This window comes from Haliotis rufescens, unplaced genomic scaffold (genome assembly GCF_023055435.1).
Source record: "Haliotis rufescens isolate VD_foot unplaced genomic scaffold, xgHalRufe1.0.p SCAF_22, whole genome shotgun sequence".
In the NCBI taxonomy this organism is placed as follows: Eukaryota; Metazoa; Mollusca; class Gastropoda; order Lepetellida; family Haliotidae; genus Haliotis; species Haliotis rufescens.
The window spans coordinates 6,534,890-6,553,456 of NW_025963913.1; the positions used below are offsets into that span (position 1 = coordinate 6,534,890).

General features: G+C 43.5%; 1 protein-coding gene across 3 annotated transcripts in view; it reads right to left on the reverse strand.

Moving 5' to 3' along the window:
• The window catches only part of LOC124118200 (dynein axonemal heavy chain 12-like), a 111,812-nt gene that overhangs the window by 14,175 nt on the left and 79,070 nt on the right, over positions 1-18,567 (reverse strand). For 2 of the 3 annotated variants that reach the window (XM_046480319.2, XM_046480317.2), the window contains 9 exons: positions 10,623-10,815; positions 10,110-10,302; positions 9,143-9,315; positions 8,685-8,825; positions 5,526-5,684; positions 5,196-5,340; positions 4,480-4,704; positions 1,616-1,795; positions 140-280 (listed from right to left, as the gene is read on the reverse strand). In XM_046480319.2, coding sequence (XP_046336275.1) covers positions 140-280; positions 1,616-1,795; positions 4,480-4,704; positions 5,196-5,340; positions 5,526-5,684; positions 8,685-8,825; positions 9,143-9,315; positions 10,110-10,302; positions 10,623-10,815 — 1,550 coding nt within the window. Of the gene's footprint in view, positions 1-139; positions 281-1,615; positions 1,796-4,479; positions 4,705-5,195; positions 5,341-5,525; positions 5,685-7,956; positions 8,098-8,684; positions 8,826-9,142; positions 9,316-10,109; positions 10,303-10,622; positions 10,816-18,567 lie in introns of all 3 variants that reach the window. The other variant, XM_046480320.2, reaches the window with a different exon arrangement.

The window sequence follows — 18,567 nt, forward strand, 5'->3', positions numbered from 1 at the left end:
TAGGGAATCGAACCCGGGTCTTCTGTGTGACGATTGAATGCTTTAACCACTAGGCTACCCCACCACCCCGATGTATATAAACGACAGCACAAAATATAATGTGTCTAGACTGTAATTGTTTTTTGGTGAGGCAACTGACCAGTTCCTTTCCGGGACATCCCCGGAAGAATTCCTCGTCACTGATGGGGTCGTTGAGGTAGGACTGCAGCAGGTTCTGGCGGAGGCCAGTGGGAGGCTCATTGGTCATCTTCACACCGTTCTGCAGCACTGTCACAGGGAACTGAAACATATCATCCAAAAGTTAACTTTCTCTACCAGGTTATCATTATACATATTTCATAAACTCATGTGTTACTGATATCAAATGAGAGTGGTGTCTGGGTAAATGTTACGGAAGAGTGTGTGAGTTTGTTCTGCTAGTTCTGATGGTCTGAAGGGTACTGGTGAGTGACAGTCTGAACTTGGGGTGAGTAAAAGTAGCAGTTTTAACATACCTTGTCTGAGGGGTGGCTGGTGAGTGGCAGTGTTATGCCCGTTCTGCTGCTTGACATACCTTGTCTGAGGGGTGGCTGGTGAGTGGCAGTGTAATGCCTGTTCTGCTGCTTGACATACCTTGTCTGAGGGGTGGCTGGTTAGTGGCAGTGTTATGCCCGTTCTGCTGGTTGACATACCTTGTCTGAGGGGTGGCTGGTGAGTGGCAGTGTAATGCCTGTTCTGCTGCTTGACATACCTTGTCTGAGGGGTGGCTGGTGAGTGGCAGTGTAATGCCTGTTCTGCTGGTTGACATACCTTGTCTGAGGGGTGGCTGGTGAGTGGCAGTGTAATGCCTGTTCTACTGGTTGACATACCTTGTCTAAGGGGTGGCTGGTGAGTGGCAGTGTAATGCCTGTTCTGCTGGTTGACATACCTTGTCTGAGGGGTAGCTGGTGAGTGGCAGTGTTATGCCTGTTCTGCTGGTTGACATACCTTGTCTGAGGGGTGGCTGGTGAGTGGCAGTGTAATGCCTGTTCTGCTGGTTGACATACCTTGTCTAAGGGGTGGCTGGTGAGTGGCAGTGTAATGCCTGTTCTGCTGGTTGACATACCTTGTCTGAGGGGTAGCTGTTGAGTGGCAGTGTTATGCCTGTTCTGCTGCTTGACATACCTTGTCTGAGGGGTAGCTGGTGAGTGGCAGTGTAATGCCTGTTCTGCTGGTTGACATACCTTGTCTGAGGGGTGGCTGGTGAGTGGCAGTGTAATGCCTGTTCTGCTGGTTGACATACCTTGTCTAAGGGGTGGCTGGTGAGTGGCAGTGTAATGCCTGTTCTGCTGGTTGACATACCTTGTCTGAGGGGTGGCTGGTGAGTGGCAGTGTAATGCCTGTTCTGCTGGTTGACATACCTTGTCTGAGGGGTAGCTGGTGAGTGGCAGTGTAATGCCTGTTCTGCTGGTTGACATACCTTGTCTGAGGGGTAGCTGGTGAGTGGCAGTGTAATGCCTGTTCTGCTGGTTGACATACCTTGTCTGAGGGGTAGCTGGTGAGTGGCAGTGTAATGCCTGTTCTGCTGGTTGACATACCTTGTCTGAGGGGTGGCTGGTGAGTGGCAGTGTAATGCCTGTTCTGCTGGTTGACATACCTTGTCTGAGGGGTAGCTGGTGAGCCACAGTCTGAACTCGGGGTGAGTGTTCTCAGTGTTGAAGTCTTCACATATCTTCTCGAGGGCAGTCATCCAGGAGACAGCCAGATGACAGTTTTGCAGCAGTACCCATGTACCATCTGCCCGGGCCTTCTCTATCATCTTAGAAGCAATAGGACCCTGGGAAACAGTGGATGAAAGTTAGCATCCTCATGTACAATAATGTGATTTAAAGGCTTCAGTTCTATATACCATAGTTTTCAATTTAATGAATTAATCATAATATTTTAATCTCTCACTATACAGTTGTGTTGAACTTTGATGGGTGGAAAAGATGGTTGTCTCAAAGTAAAAGCATGGTCCTTGCGTGTTCCTTCTTTATTCATCATAACTTAACCTCCGATGTGTCGAATCTGATGTCTTGACGTCATTTTCCAGTCCAAAACATGTACTTCAAGAATGTATTTTGTTGCTTAATTTTTATTATGTGTATTAGGGCTGGGACGATACACAAGGTCACGATACGATACGTATCACGATAGTGGGGTCACGATACGATACGTACGATACCATACAAAAAATAACATCACAAGCTGTGGAAGATGATGAAAGTTTAATGTAAAATAGTTCTCATCAAATAACTCATATTTTCCTTCAGAACATGTGTCAAACACAGCACATGTCACTCAATAGCAAGACTCAAAACACCTGAGTTAAGGAGCCTGACTAAATACCTTGATTTTCTGCAATAAAAATGCATTCTAAATGTCATCTGAACTGCAGAACTATTTGGTAAAAACAACCACTGGTTTGTGATTTTCTCACAATGATCAATGAAAGGCAAATTGTCTGAAACTCTGAACTTGAATAATCAACATCACACTAATTAATAAATCACAAAGTCAGACATGTTTAACTGATGTCTGAACATTAACTATTTCAAACAATGGAAGTTGTAGCTAGCTACAGATCTCAAACAAACTGAAATATGCTCAGTTTTATGCTGTAATGTAACCTAAACCTGATACTGTTGCCTAGATTACAGACACACTAATATCACAGTTCACAGTACTCCCTTAACTCTTTCAACACCAGTCAACCAGAAGTGTTTACTGCTGGGACACCGAGTTCCCAGAGACTCTTGTGTGATAGATGAAGCCAACATTTATCTGCTTGTAAAATATATTTGCTACTACATGTTATACACCATTTGAAAGGTCTGATCCTATGAATTCTAAATATGAAAGTTATGTTTTCACATTATTTAAAATAATGCATTTGCAACTTAATTAAGTTCGTTGTAAATAAAAAATGTAAGCTAACACGTTGTTAACATCCAGATTAAGGACGAAGGAAGCGAAAACGATTTTCGGAAAATATAATATTTCATAAAATCCACTTACCTATTTCTATTTTATTTTCATTGTTTACGTAATTGGAAAATCATTTTTAAAAGAATTATAAATAGTTTCTGTCATCACCCATTTCCCGATAACAGCGGCTGTCTGCTAAAACATGAAGAAATACCCCCGTTTTCGAGGCTTCGTATGAATAACACGTTGTTGAAGAATGGCATATGACACATCGCTAGAAAACTTATTCTTTCATCTACACGCTCGTAACATCGCTTGTTTTTTTGTCGTAATTATGACAAGCGATTTCATTGGATTAAAATTGGTTTCAAAAGATCGCTTTCTTGCCGAAATCTGCTACAAGTTTCGTGATTGGTCAATTTTGAGCACGTGACCTAAGACAGCCAATCAAATTACAGCTGTGATACCAAGCTCGTGTTTGATAAAATTCAGAAGTTGGCGAAAGATTTTTCTTAAATCGTGTTATTCTGAACGTTTTAAGCAGGAAATCACGATATATATTTAAAATATGGAACTTCGTGAATGTATCGTGCTAGGTTACGAGCTGTGACAAAGATTTTTCATGCATATATTTTTGCATTAAACATCGTGTCCGAGCCGAGAATTAAAGGCGACGAAAGTCGATATGTCATTTGACCTGCATTACACACGATCGCACAAAAAGATGGAAATAATAACTTAGATGTAAGTTTGAATACTTTTAGATACATTTTTGTTGATTTTTTTTATTACTTTGTATAATATATTTAAAGATTTGTTTAAAATGTCTTTATTTGTATCATCGCTTGATTTTCTTTACTGACTGCGTTGGAACAAAACGGACGATGTAAACAGCGGCAAATACGTTTTGTTACTCGTAGTATATCAGCTGTGTATCGTTTTGTATCGATACATAGACCCACGAATCGATAGTCGTATCGAAATGTAATGTATCGTGATACATCGATGTATCGGTGAATCGTACCAGCCCTAATGTGTATGTATATTATACATTTAATAATACATAAATGTACATATATTACTACTATTCCATTATTGCCAATAACGATAAAAGTAATGTTGGACATTTGTTTCATTTCCTCGTTTGTTTGTCACATGTTTTGTGTTATTCTTTCTTCATGCCAATCAGTTTATTTTTTGGTTGTGTTGAACCTTGGATAACTCGAAGTATTTCCTTCGGTCCCTTCACCTTCAACACAGCGGTGTTTGGCTGTATTTCACTACCATTGACATATGCCACCACAACACAAACTCATTGTGAAAGCTGAAAACTGCTTGTCCTTGAATGTCAGAATGACATATCCTCCATCTTTTTGAAAATAAAATGCATAATGACCTTAGGCATTAAATAATAAAGATAACTGCACATTCTTATTAACTGGTGTAATATTTTAAAAACATGCATATTTGAAAAATGGTTCAAAGATTTTCTATGAAAAATATGTCTTTTTCAAATATGCATTAAGTAGAGTTATTTTTCTATATTGTCACCTGTCCCTGCCCAAGGGAGATGGAGTTAAACTTGTTGCCACCATATCCCTTGTCATCGGCAAACTTGAGCAGGCTCATGGTGGGGTCAGCGCCGGGTGACAGGACAAAGATGAGAGGGGTCGTCTGGTTGGAGTCAACATAACTCTTGGCAAGGTCAAATGGTGGAGGCTCCACAAACTTCTTCCCAAGCTTGTCCATCACAAAGTCTGTGATGGCCGGAGCAATCTGTGCATGCAATAGGGGTCATATCTACTCTTGTTTCATACCAACCAACAAATAGAAACCAAGTCAAGACTAGGACATAAGTGCAAACACTGAAATGTTCATACTGACTGTCAGTTATCATGATTATAGAAGTAAATAATTAAAGTTTTCAAATATATAACTCTAAAGTTTATACAAAACAGTCTTATACAAGTTCCATCTGCTTGCTGTAAGAAGCAAACTGGATGTGTATTGGGTGGACAAAAGGTCTGATTCCACAAAGTGATCATCATATAAAGCCAATCATAACTCACAAACTCTAACATAATTTACAACAGTTGTGGTGCTAGGATCACTTTGTGGAATCACTCTGAAGACAGGGCCTGGATGCACAAGACTGGCACCTCCACATCAAGGACACTACAATATCAAAAACAGCTGTACATCAGTTGGCCAGTCCAGCAGAGACTGTCAGCTGTCACCTACAACACGGTATTGACGTCAGTGTGTACCTTGTCTGGACGGATACAGCGGAGCACAATCATCTTCTGAAACTCATTCAGCTGAGAGTGATATGGATCTGGCAGCTCCGCCTTGTTCGGTTCCTTGTTGTTGTAGAACTCACGCCATTTGTCAATGTTCTTCATGAAGTGCTCCCTGTTGCAAGAAATAGTTGTATCTGAGGTTCAGAATTCATTCCGACAGCAACACTTTCACCTTAGTTATTTTTTCACCTCTAATTATAATTGCAGATAACTATTAAATACTGACATTCCTAATTATAATATTCCACAAATTGAGATAATAATGTTACTCATTTGTTTTTAAAAGCATGTCCTTACTTGAACTTTTTGAAATGTTTTAAGTCTGAAAGGCGACAGATCTCATCCCAACTCTTGTCAGACAGCCATGAAGGTGCTGGGTTGGCCAGCTTGTTGTCCAGTCCCACACCACCGGTAAGGAAGAACATGAACTCTTCCAGGTCAAGGTCGTTACGAGCTCTGCAGGACACACATGACACTCTCAGTATACATCATACCTGGCCAATAAAGCCATGATATCTACCCCCACATACTTGACCAGTGTACCTGTAGCCATCATAACTAGCCCATATACCCGGCTACCATAACTTACCCACATACCCAGCAATCATGACTAACCCACATACCCAGCTACCATAACTAACCCACATACCCAGCAATCATATCTAACCCACATACCCAGCAATCATATCTAACCCACATACCTAGCAATCATGACTTATCCACATACCCAGCCATCATAGCTAACCCACATACCTAGAAATCATGACTAACCCACATACCTAGTAATCATAACTTACCCACTGGGTTAGTTATGATTGCTAGGTATGTGGGTTAGCTATGATGGCTAGGTATGTGGGTTAGTTATGATGGCTAGGTATGCATACCCAGCAATCATAACTAGTCCACATACTTAGCCATCATAACTAGTCTACATACCTAGCCATCATAACTAGTCCACATACCTAGCCATCATAACTAGTCCACATACCTAGCCATCATAAATAGCCCACATGCCTCCTCCTCATCATAACTAGTCCACATACCCAGCCATCATAACTAGCCCAAATACCTAGCCACCATAACCAGCCCACATAACTAGTCCACATTCCTAGCCACCATAACTAGCCCAAATACCTCATCATCATCAAAACTAGTCCACAATTAGCCCATCAACTAGTCTAATGTCGAAGTCATGAAACAATAAGTGGGCCATGCTAAATTAAGACAGGTACACAAAATACAAAATAAACAATAAATATAAAATGTAAACTATCATTCATTCCACTTGTAAGACATTAACCATGGTCCTCATCACTTAAACCATGGCCATCACATGCATAAGACTTCTACAGTACATTTGCACACAACATGGGCAACCATTGAGACTTAATATTCAACTAAACACAGTGCCAAATATTAATGGAACATTAACAACAAACAAAACACACAGTGCTTGTGCAATTATTAATAGCCTTAATGATTAACAAATATGAGTCGGGTAACACGCCAGCTCAAGCAATATTTGATAGAGGGTACGCTTGTGACTGGGACAATTTCTCCCAGTTTCCTGACAAGCAAAGGGAAATGTCTGAGTTCATTTTCTAGAATGTAGATTCTTTTAACCCTTGCTGGTACCCATCACCAGGTGTACAGAATCTACAACCTAGATTAACAACTAACACAGAGCATTACAAATCTCCATTTCACTATATACTTAAGAGTGAGTCCAAACAGAGTTCCAGAAATATCACCTGGGCCCCCAAAACATGTCACATTTTTTTATGACCCACCCCTCACAATAACAAATGACCAGAACCTAAATATTGTTCAAATTTATAATTATTATATTTAAAAAAATAGAATTGTGTCATTTTGTCTTTTTTCCACCACATAAATTCATAAAAGGCAACACATAAGCTTCACACAGTGCCAACATCTATGAACAATAAACATGCATATTTTCTGAGGTTATTGTAAACAGCTGCCAACAACCAGACACCGCTGCATGTGCTGAAACAAACTGTGTAACAAAACAATGTTTTATATCAAAACAAAACATGCAGAGGTTGTTAAATATGGAGGAAACATCTATCTACACGCTCAGATTAGTATAGAGTTAAAAATGTTGTTAGTTGTCTCAAAGCTAAGCAAAGCAACAGCAAGGTTAGGCAGTATTTAGTTTGTAAATAGATGAAACAAGAAAATGTTAAAACCATGTATATATTTGGCAACAGTGAATAGCCAGGCTGATCTGGAGGTGCCTCCGACCAGGTGTCTTCCCAAACACTAGTATCTGTCCAGTCGGACTCGGTCAATATTAAAGGCTCTCAAGCTGTCACTGTACTTTCACTAAACATACACTCTTAACACAGAATATTTGCATACAATGGAAACCCAGGAAATATTCCAGTCTGAATAAATGGTTTTTGCTTCATCCAGTACTGTTACCTTGTGTCATTCTGGCTTGGGCTAGTAGCCTAATGCTTATTTCTATTCCAATCACTGGTTTGTCTGGTCCAGACTCTCATACTTACAGGCCGCCATCATATAGCTGGAATATTGCTGAGTGCAGTGCAAAACAACAAACAAATCATTTCTATTCCTGTACTATTTAGATTGCATTTCTGCAGATACAAATTATAATATTTTTTTTTTCATTTTCCTGCAAATCTATGTGACTGTCCCTCTTGTCAATGTCAGTAGGTGAGACACATTGCTGCATACTTACAGCAGTATATTTGAGCAGAGAAGGAAAGAGAAGAGCAGCTTGTCTTTTTCAAATAGAGATCTACAGACATTGCAATAGAGGTTATAGGTGAAGTGGTCCGACAGGTAGCGCAATCTTTTTTCCAGGATCTTGGATTTGTTGCTGAAACAGACGAGACGAGTACGTGGAGATGATAGATGGCAGAGATGACAGTGGGCTGCGCACCACCGTCTCACATCCATCAGATGTCGCAATTCCTCTTTCCTAGACACCAGCAGGCTGATTGGAACAGTCTCAGGGTACAAGTTTACATTTGAAACGTAATTGGCAGTGAACACTGCAAAACCACAATAACTTCAAGGATTACAAGTTTTCTGTAACTACACAAGATTTGAGGCAGACTCACAATCCAGAGACATTAAAAGGCCAGTGCAGAAGTAATATGTCTGGATGAGAAAAAGTAGACCTTAATTAAGTCGATAATTTTGTTCAGTAGCATCAACTGAACAACATTGAAATAATTATGATAACGACAGTACAAAAATATTACCACCTGTTCAAAAGGAGTTAGAATATGCCCGGATTCAAGTGTAGTTACTGATCAGAAAAGCTGCCATCCACAAAAGTGATTGCATGTCGCATTCTGTGCTAGTCACCTGATGGAGAGTGAGGGATGGTGGAGCAGCCACAGCTGTGAAAGATGGTCATGCCTAGCCGCTGCTAATGCTGCAATGCCACTTAGTACTTACAGCAATTGTTTGGCACACAGGAGAAACGCAAACACCAACTTGTGCTTGGCAAATATGGACCGAGAGACATTGTCATACAACTGATAGGAAAAATAGTCTTTCAGGTAGCGAAGACGCTTCTCCAAGATCTTAGACTTATTACTGCAAAAACAAAGCTTATTAAAACATGCAAATCCTTACAAACTACAGATGATATTTTAGAATTCAGAATTATGTCAAAACCTCATCTTCAAAAATAATTAACAAATCTATACTAATTATGCTGAGGCTTTGGATTATTGACATCATTATACATGCTTGTTTGAAATAAAATATTTTAAATTTAGTGAACAAATAATAAAAACATGGAAAATTCTAAGAATTTTATTTGTTTTCACCATTCCACAAGTGACCTTAGTAAAACAGTTAACCAGCCCTTCTACTGTTTTCCAACAGCTGGATGGCTTAAAATATCTCACCTGTCCTGTATGGACATGACGAAGAGGTTGACGAACCAGATGAGGGAGTACTGGTACATAGGGTCTATGTTGGGCAGGTCAGCGATGGAGAAGAACAAGATGGAGGAATGTTTAGCTATTGGTCGGTACCCCATACGAGAACTCTCAATCTTCTTCTCCGTCTCCTCTGCGATCTGATAAAGGAAATTACAACTGCATATAGCCCATGAAGGTGGAATTCCTTTGTCCAAACAAAATGAGAGTCTTCCCTTCAGTTTAAATTCCTCTTAAATAGCTAATTTGATGGCAGCATCACTGATGCCAATATTCATAGAATAGTACTTTTTTTCAGTCATTGTTGGTAGGCATATTTAAATAATTATATGTAAAATTGTAGGTTACAAAATGCAAAGTTGCGGTTACACCAATATTCAAATAATGTGTGGCAATACATTTCCGGGCACAAAACATGATAGAAGTCTACAAAGAATGTATCTTCAGTTTTGGGGACAACAGAGAGTTTGGAATTTGGTGCTTTTTTATATACAACTGTGACGTCATATCTTTTTGTCTCACAATGAGCGATATGACGTCATAATGGTGACGTGCGGTGTAGAACAAATGCTTTGCAAGGCTTGCTTAGTTTTCTTTAAGGGTGCCCACCTCATGTTGGCTTACCAAGTTGCTGTGCTATATGCTTTCAATACCTAAAATCTACAGGTAACCTAACTTAGTATGTTTATCTCCTAACTAGCATTCATGAAATAATATGTTAAACCCTATCAGACTGAGCTTAACCTTAGTTTATATAATTATATTAATAGAACATTTCAGTTTGTTTACCAGAACAATTGCATGATGTAAATTGAAAATATGAATTTATAAGTAGTATTTGTCAGTAGCTAAAACAAAGTGAATTAATGTACAACAACAATTCCAAATACTGAGAAATACTTGTCTCATTTATATATATCAGAGCAGAGATTACCTTCTGTTTCTTGGAGATTTCATCAGAGAGTATTTTGGAGGAGTCGAGGATCTGGATGGCACTTTCGTCCTCTAGAATGTTGCCCTCAGAGGCTGACAGAGTGTGCAGGATCTTGTCCTCAATCTCCTTCAGCTGCTTCCTGTTGGCTGCACTTGTCACAATCAGAGCCTGTCTCTCCTCCTCCAGCTCAGGCCTGTAACACACAACATACTCTCTTGTCAGACACATGGAGACTGTTTTCAGACACATGGAGACTCTATTGCCAGACACATGGAGACTATCTTGTCCGACACATGGAACCTCTTGTCAGACACATGGAGATGCCAGACACATCGAGATATTCTTCTTTTCATGATGCATATATCCTACATACCTTAGGCTTAACTCTTCAATGAACGTCATGTTACAGATACTGAGACCCATGATAATGATGGCAAGGACTACACCATGTATGTAAGTGACTATTGCCATGGGGTACGTAGCACTCTCTGGCCAACTGACCAGTCCACTCACCTCTCCTTGGCCACCACTATTCCCAGCAGCTGGTCCTCCAGACCCTCTGGGGTGATCATGAAGTTGAGCAGTGACACCTTGGTGGAAATCTCAGGCAGGTAGTGCGGGTTGCGGAGCTTGGTGGTGATGTAGAAGCGGAAGTCCTGGCTGTACTCAATCACATTGTCTCCGAGTCGGATCATGTCAACGCCAGCTAATAAACAAAACAAAAGTCTTACTCACCAGCTAATTTCACCTTTTTTATGCTTTATTTACTCTGATTTCAAATCTGTTTTAGATTTAACAAGTGTTTCAAATGTAAAATAAATACTTAGTTCAGAGTCAGTAATCATAGGCTAAATAATAAAGGAGAACATATAATACACATAGTTCTTTGTTACACAGAGCATTACACACAGGTCAACACAGTTTAACTATAAGCTCTCATTGATTCTCAGTAATCTGGATTTTAGAAAACACCAAATGAGGTTACTGATATGAAAAAGAAGGAAAGAATCTGATGAGACATTTCAAGACATGAAGGTGTGGAAGTGCCAGCTGGCTGTGAGGGATGAACCAGCTGAGAGAGGAAAACACGGAGCCATGTGACGGCCCGGTCACAACCAGGGGACCGATCTCACTTACGTCAGTAATAACATGGACAACAGTCATATGCACACACACACAGCAACATGATGGCAAGAGTGGGGCTGGAGATTGATGTGGAGTTAGGTTAAGGTGACAGCCGTCACAGGATTAACATGGACAACAGTCTGATAATCATACACACACAGCAACTTGATGTCGAGTGTTGGGGTTGGAGATTGGGGGGTGGAGGTGTTTGGGGTGGAGGTGTGTGGGGGGGGAGAGGTTGGGGGGGGGGGGGGGGGGGGGAGTTGGGGGGAAGGAGAGACAGATTGGGGTGGAGATTGAGGGTAGATGGGGTAGACAAAATACTGGAGGGGGTGGAGGGGCAGGTGGGTGGCAGATTGGGTTGAGGTTGAAACAGGGGTGGAGATGGGGATGGAGATGGGGATAGATATTGGAGGGGAGATGGAGGGCAGATGAGGTGGAGATGGAGCGGAGATGGGGGAAGGCATGGGGGTAGATATGGGGTGGACATAGGGTAGAGATGGGGCGGAGATGGGGTTGGAGATGGGGGAAGGCAGGAGTAGAGATGGGGGTGGAGATGGGGTTGGAGATGGGGGTGGTGATGGGGGAGGACATGGGGATGGACATGGGGTCGAGATGGGGTTGGAGATGGGGGTAGAGATGGGGGTGGACATGGGGTGGATATGGGGGTGGACATGGGGAGGAGATGGGGCAGAGATGGGGGAGGGCATGGGGGTTGACATGGGGAGGAGATTGGGTTGGAGATGGGGTGGTGATGGGGGAGGGCATGGGGGTTGACATGGGGAGGAGATTGGGTTGGAGATGGGGGTAGAGATGGGGTGGATATAGGGGAGGACATGGGGGAGGGCATGGGGGTGGACATGGGGAGGAGATGGGGGAGGAGATGGGGTTGGAGATGGGGGTGGTGATGGGGGTGGTGATGGGGGAGGGCATGGGGGTAGAGATGGGGTGGATATAGGGGAGGACATGGGGGAGGGCATGGGGGTGGACATGGGGAGGAGATGGGGGAGGAGATGGGGTTGGAGATGGGGGTGGTGATGGGGGTGGTGATGGGGGAGGGCATGGGGGTAGAGATGGGGTGGATATAGGGGAGGACATGGGGGAGGGCATGGGGGAGGACATGGGGGAGGGCATGGGGGTGGACATGGGGAGGAGATGGGGGAGGAGATGGGGTGGAGATGGGGTGGAGATAGGGTTGGAGATTGGGGTGGAGATGGGGGGAGGACATGGGAGTGGAGATGGGGGTGGAGAAGGGGGAGGACATGGGGGTGGAGATGGGGGAGGAGATGGGGGTAGATATGCAGGTGGAGATGCTGGTGGAGATGTTGGAGGAGATGGGTGGGGACAGGGGGGTGGACATGGGGTCGAGATTGGGGGGGGGGGGGGGGGGGGTGTTAGGAGACATCACAGGACAAACAAGGACAACAGTCAGATATTTACACAGCAACATTACAGCAGGGGTGGAGGTTGGTTCAGGATGGACAAATCCCACATACAACACAGATCATCCTATCTAGACCTACACATACATAACACTATCAAAGCAAACATCTGATTCATGACTATCTTGCCAGCATCTCAAGGTAAACTGCAATATCTGAATCAGCAACAACAGCAGTGTGTGCAGCTTGCATCGCGCAGGGAGTGATAACGGTATCGTGTATATGAAGCCAGTCTTGTGATGTTAGCATGGCGCAAGGAAATGAAGGTTTAGATTATGGAGGATGTTCTAAGAAGCCTTCATTTCTCTGCAAGGCTTGTCAAAAGCACTTGGAATTCAGTGCCAACCATCTTCACTGCAGTGCTGGTGTTCCACAATGTGAAATACGGTTGAGCTGGGTTTGTTTCTGAATCATTATACAAGCTGACACAAGCAGCAACAAATACAGCAGCTCCAGGACAGACGAGGCCAGAGCAATGATCTGCTGCTGGAACACAGCTGACAGCAACACGAGGCACCTCGGTGGAACACAGTGTGTGACGTCGGACAATAGCAGGCTCTACTACCTGACTCTTCTCCAGGTGGCGCCCCATCAAAGATACTAACATGTTCAGTCATTCTACGGCCTTGTGAAATAAGTAGAAAATAACAAAAAAAAATATGAATTTCTTTCAATTTTGTCACGTTTCTCTGTCACATTGGCAACATTGATAAAAATGCGAGCCAAGATTACACTGACTTTGCCAAACGCCCCAACTCTAGGCCAACATCACAGATTTTCATCCAATCATTATGAATTAATGGTACAAAAAGAAAATTCCAACAAAGTAGCTGACAACACAGATACACACATCAACATTAAAACACATAAATAGAGGTGACTCAGACTTTTCACTGTGGGTATTCCAGACCAGCTCAGTTGACTTTGGTCTATGAACATTTTCATCTGATCTCTTAAATGACTTGTGGTCACATGATGCCTTTATGCATTACCATTATTAATATTATTATTATCCATAATCTTAAAAACAAATAATAACAATCAATGACTGACCACATTTGGACACTTGTTATGTCAAGAGAATCTTTATGATATACATATAGCTTCCCACTCTAAATTTCAAGACCTGTGACATTCATGTGTAATTTCCACGACATAAGCATTCAGTGTCATACATACTGATATATACATGTGAAAGGTACATGTTTTTATTTTTCATTCATATACAATGACTTAACATCAATCGCACATGACAGATATTTCTGTCACTTTCAGACACGAATGCATCAGAAATGAGAAACTTTCATCACTGCTCATGTAGATGGCCACAGTTAACATACACAGGACACAGCCTCCACATGTCGGTGTTGAAGCCAACGCAGTGGGAGGACAGAGTAGATGGCCACAGTTAACATACACAGGACACAGCCTCCACATGTCGGTGTTGAAGCCAACGCAGTGGGAGGACAGAGTAGATGGCCACAGTTACATACACAGGACACAGCCTCCACATGTCGGTGTTGAAGCCAACGCAGTGGGAGGACAGAGTAGATGGCCACAGTTAACATACACAGGACACAGCCTCCACATGTCAGTGTTGAAGCCAACGCAGTGGGAGGACAGAGTAGATGGCCATGCACAGTTAACATACACAGGACACAGCCTCCACATGTCGGTGTTGAAGCCAACACAGTGGGAGGACAGAGTAGATGGCCACAGTTAACATACACAGGACACAGCCTCCACATGTCAGTGTTGAAGCCAACGCAGTGGGAGGACAGAGTAGATGGCCACAGTTAACATACACAGGACACAGCCTCCACATGTCAGTGTTGAAGCCAACACAGTGGGAGGACAGAGTAGATGGCCACAGTTAACATACACAGGACACAGCCTCCACATGTCAGTGTTGAAGCCAACGCAGTGGGAGGACAGAGTAGATGGCCATGCACAGTTAACATACACAGGACACAGCCTCCACATGTCGGTGTTGAAGCCAACGCAGTGGGAGGACAGAGTAGATGGCCATGCACAGTTAACATACACAGGACACAGCCTCCACATGTCGGTGTTGAAGCCAACGCAGTGGGAGGACAGAGTAGATGGCCATGCACAGTTAACATACACAGGACACAGCCTCCACATGTCGGTGTTGAAGCCAACGCAGTGGGAGGACAGAGTAGATGGCCATGCACAGTTAACATACACAGGACACAACCTCCACATGTCAGTGTTGAAGCCAACGCAGTGGGAGGACAGAGTAGATGGCCACAGTTAACATACACAGGACACAGCCTCCACATGTCAGTGTTGAAGCCAACACAGTGGGAGGACAGAGTAGATGGCCACAGTTAACATACACAGGACACAGCCTCCACATGTCGGTGTTGAAGCCAACGCAGTGGGAGGACAGAGTAGATGGCCACAGTTAACATACACAGGACACAGCCTCCACATGTCAGTGTTGAAGCCAACACAGTGGGAGGACAGAGTAGATGGCCACAGTTAACATACACAGGACACAGCCTCCACATGTCGGTGTTGAAGCCAACACAGTGGGAGGACAGAGTAGATGGCCATGCACAGTTAACATACACAGGACACAGCCTCCACATGTCAGTGTTGAAGCCAACGCAGTGGGAGGACAGAGTAGATGGCCACAGTTAACATACACAGGACACAGCCTCCACATGTCGGTGTTGAAGCCAACGCAGTGGGAGGACAGAGTAGATGGCCACAGTTAACATACACAGGACACAGCCTCCACATGTCGGTGTTGAAGCCAATAACACAGTGGGAGGACAGAGTAGATGGCCACAGTTAACATACACAGGACACAGCCTCCACATGTCGGTGTTGAAGCCAACGCAGTGGGAGGACAGAGTAGATGGCCATGCACAGTTAACATACACAGGACACAGCCTCCACATGTCAGTGTTGAAGCCAACGCAGTGGGAGGACAGAGTAGATGGCCACAGTTAACATACACAGGACACAGCCTCCACATGTCGGTGTTGAAGCCAACGCAGTGGGAGGACAGAGTAGATGGCCATGCACAGTTAACATACACAGGACACAGCCTCCACATGTCGGTGTTGAAGCCAACGCAGTGGGAGGACAGAGTAGATGGCCACAGTTACATACACAGGACACAGCCTCCACATGTCGGTGTTGAAGCCAATAACACAGTGGGAGGACAGAGTAGATGGCCACAGTTAACATACACAGGACACAGCCTCCACATGTCAGTGTTGAAGCCAACGCAGTGGGAGTACAGAGTAGATGGCCATGCACAGTTAACATACACAGGACACAGCCTCCACATGTCGGTGTTGAAGCCAACGCAGTGGGAGGACAGAGTAGATGGCCATGCACAGTTAACATACACAGGACACAGCCTCCACATGTCGGTGTTGAAGCCAACGCAGTGGGAGGACAGAGTAGATGGCCATGCACAGTTAACATACACAGGACACAGCCTCCACATGTCGGTGTTGAAGCCAACGCAGTGGGAGGACAGAGTAGATGGCCACAGTTACATACACAGGACACAGCCTCCACATGTCGGTGTTGAAGCCAATAACACAGTGGGAGGACAGAGTAGATGGCCACAGTTAACATACACAGGACACAGCCTCCACATGTCGGTGTTGAAGCCAACGCAGTGGGAGGACAGAGTAGATGGCCACAGTTAACATACACAGGACACAGCCTCCACATGTCGGTGTTGAAGCCAACGCAGTGGGAGGACAGAGTAGATGGCCACAGTTACATACACAGGACACAGCCTCCACATGTCGGTGTTGAAGCCAATAACACAGTGGGAGGACAGAGTAGATGGCCACAGTTACATACACAGGACACAGCCTCCACATGTCGGTGTTGAAGCCAACGCAGTGGGAGGACAGAGTAGATGGCCACAGTTAACATACACAGGACACAGCCTCCACATGTCGGTGTTGAAGCCAACACAGTGGGAGGACAGAGTAGATGGCCATGCACAGTTAACATACACAGGACACAGCCTCCACATGTCGGTGTTGAAGCCAACGCAGTGGGAGGACAGAGTAGATGGCGAGGGACAGACACATACAGCAGACATGTACAGCAAGGTTACACACTGAATGGTATGGTTGATGTAAACATTAAACAAAGTGGAATATGAACTACACACTGGTCAATACTGATTGAATGTTCTGGCTATATATATTTATTGAATATCATACTCATAATGCACAAATACAAAATATGGATTTTAGGATGAGGATGAGGTATGATAAAAGCCCTTTTTGGTACACTGGAAAAGTAAAAGAACCATCAGGAATGTCACCAGACATACACTGACTGAACATGACAGAGTGAGACAATTAATCTTTTCTGTATCTTGCAAATTTTGAACTCAACAAATCAGATCTAAGCAAATTTGTAACCCAAGATTCGCACCACATTTTGTACCTACATTTCTTTAAAAATCAGCATGGTCAAAAGACTGGTTCATGTTGAGGCGATTTTCACAATAATTTAAAAAATTTTTTTTTTATAGTTCTAGTGGCCTTTCCAGTTTGCCAAAGATGCTCCTTATAATAACTCATCCTTTCCTTAAAACACAAAATTTCACAATATATAAACATAAAACTAAGAAAAGACTGTTATGTTAGATAATTCTGACAAAGTAATCTACTGTACCGCACATGGAGCTGACTATCTCTAAGTCCCATGCTGACTACTGTATTACCAAGCATGTTTTGCAGCCCTGATGACTGTCTAGTAATACAGTACATGTGCCTACCTGTCTTCATGCTGGCTAACATTACACACATATACCTCAGACCTCTGCCTACACACTTACACCAGATACAGCACATCCCCATGCTGGCTAACATTACACACATATACCTCAGACCTCTGCCTACACACTTACACCAGATATAGCACATCCCCATGCTGGCTAACATTACACACATATACCTCAGACCTCTGCCTACACACTTACACCAGATACAGCACATCCCCATACTGGCTAACATTACACACATATACCTCAGACCTCTGCCTACTCACTTACACCAGATATAGCACATCCCCATGCTGGCTAACATTACACACATATACCTCAGACCTCTGCCTACTCACTTACACCAGATATAGCACATCCCCATGCTGGCTAACATTACACACATATACCTCAGACCTCTGCCTACTCACTTACACCAGATATAGCACATCCCCATGCTGGCTAACATTACACACATATACCTCAGACCTCTGCCTACACACTTACACCAGATATAGCACATCCCCATGCTGGCTAACATTACACACATATACCTCAGACCTCTGCCTACACACTTACACCAGATACAGCACATCCCCATGCTGGCTAACATTACACACATATACCTCAGACCTCTGCCTACACACTTACACCAGATATAGCACATCCCCATGCTGGCTAACATTACACACATATACCTCAGACCTCTGCCTACACACTTACACCAGATATAGCACATCCCCATGCTGGCTAACATTACACACATATACCTCAGACCTCTGCCTACACACTTACACCAGATATAGCACATCCCCATGCTGGCTAACATTACACACATATACCTCAGACCTCTGCCTACACACTTACACCAGATACAGCACATCCCCATGCTGGCTAACATTAAACACATATACCTCAGACCTCTGCCTACTCACTTACACCAGATATAGCACATCCCCATGCTGGCTAACACCACAGGAACCTGTATGGCAGGGTGCTGTCTAGAGCAGTATGCTGATCTTATACAAGCACTGACGGATCCAGAGGAGTGTGCGCAACCCTACTTTTGACTTGTGTAAACTCCCTTTTTGTCACTCAGATATAAATGTTTATGTTC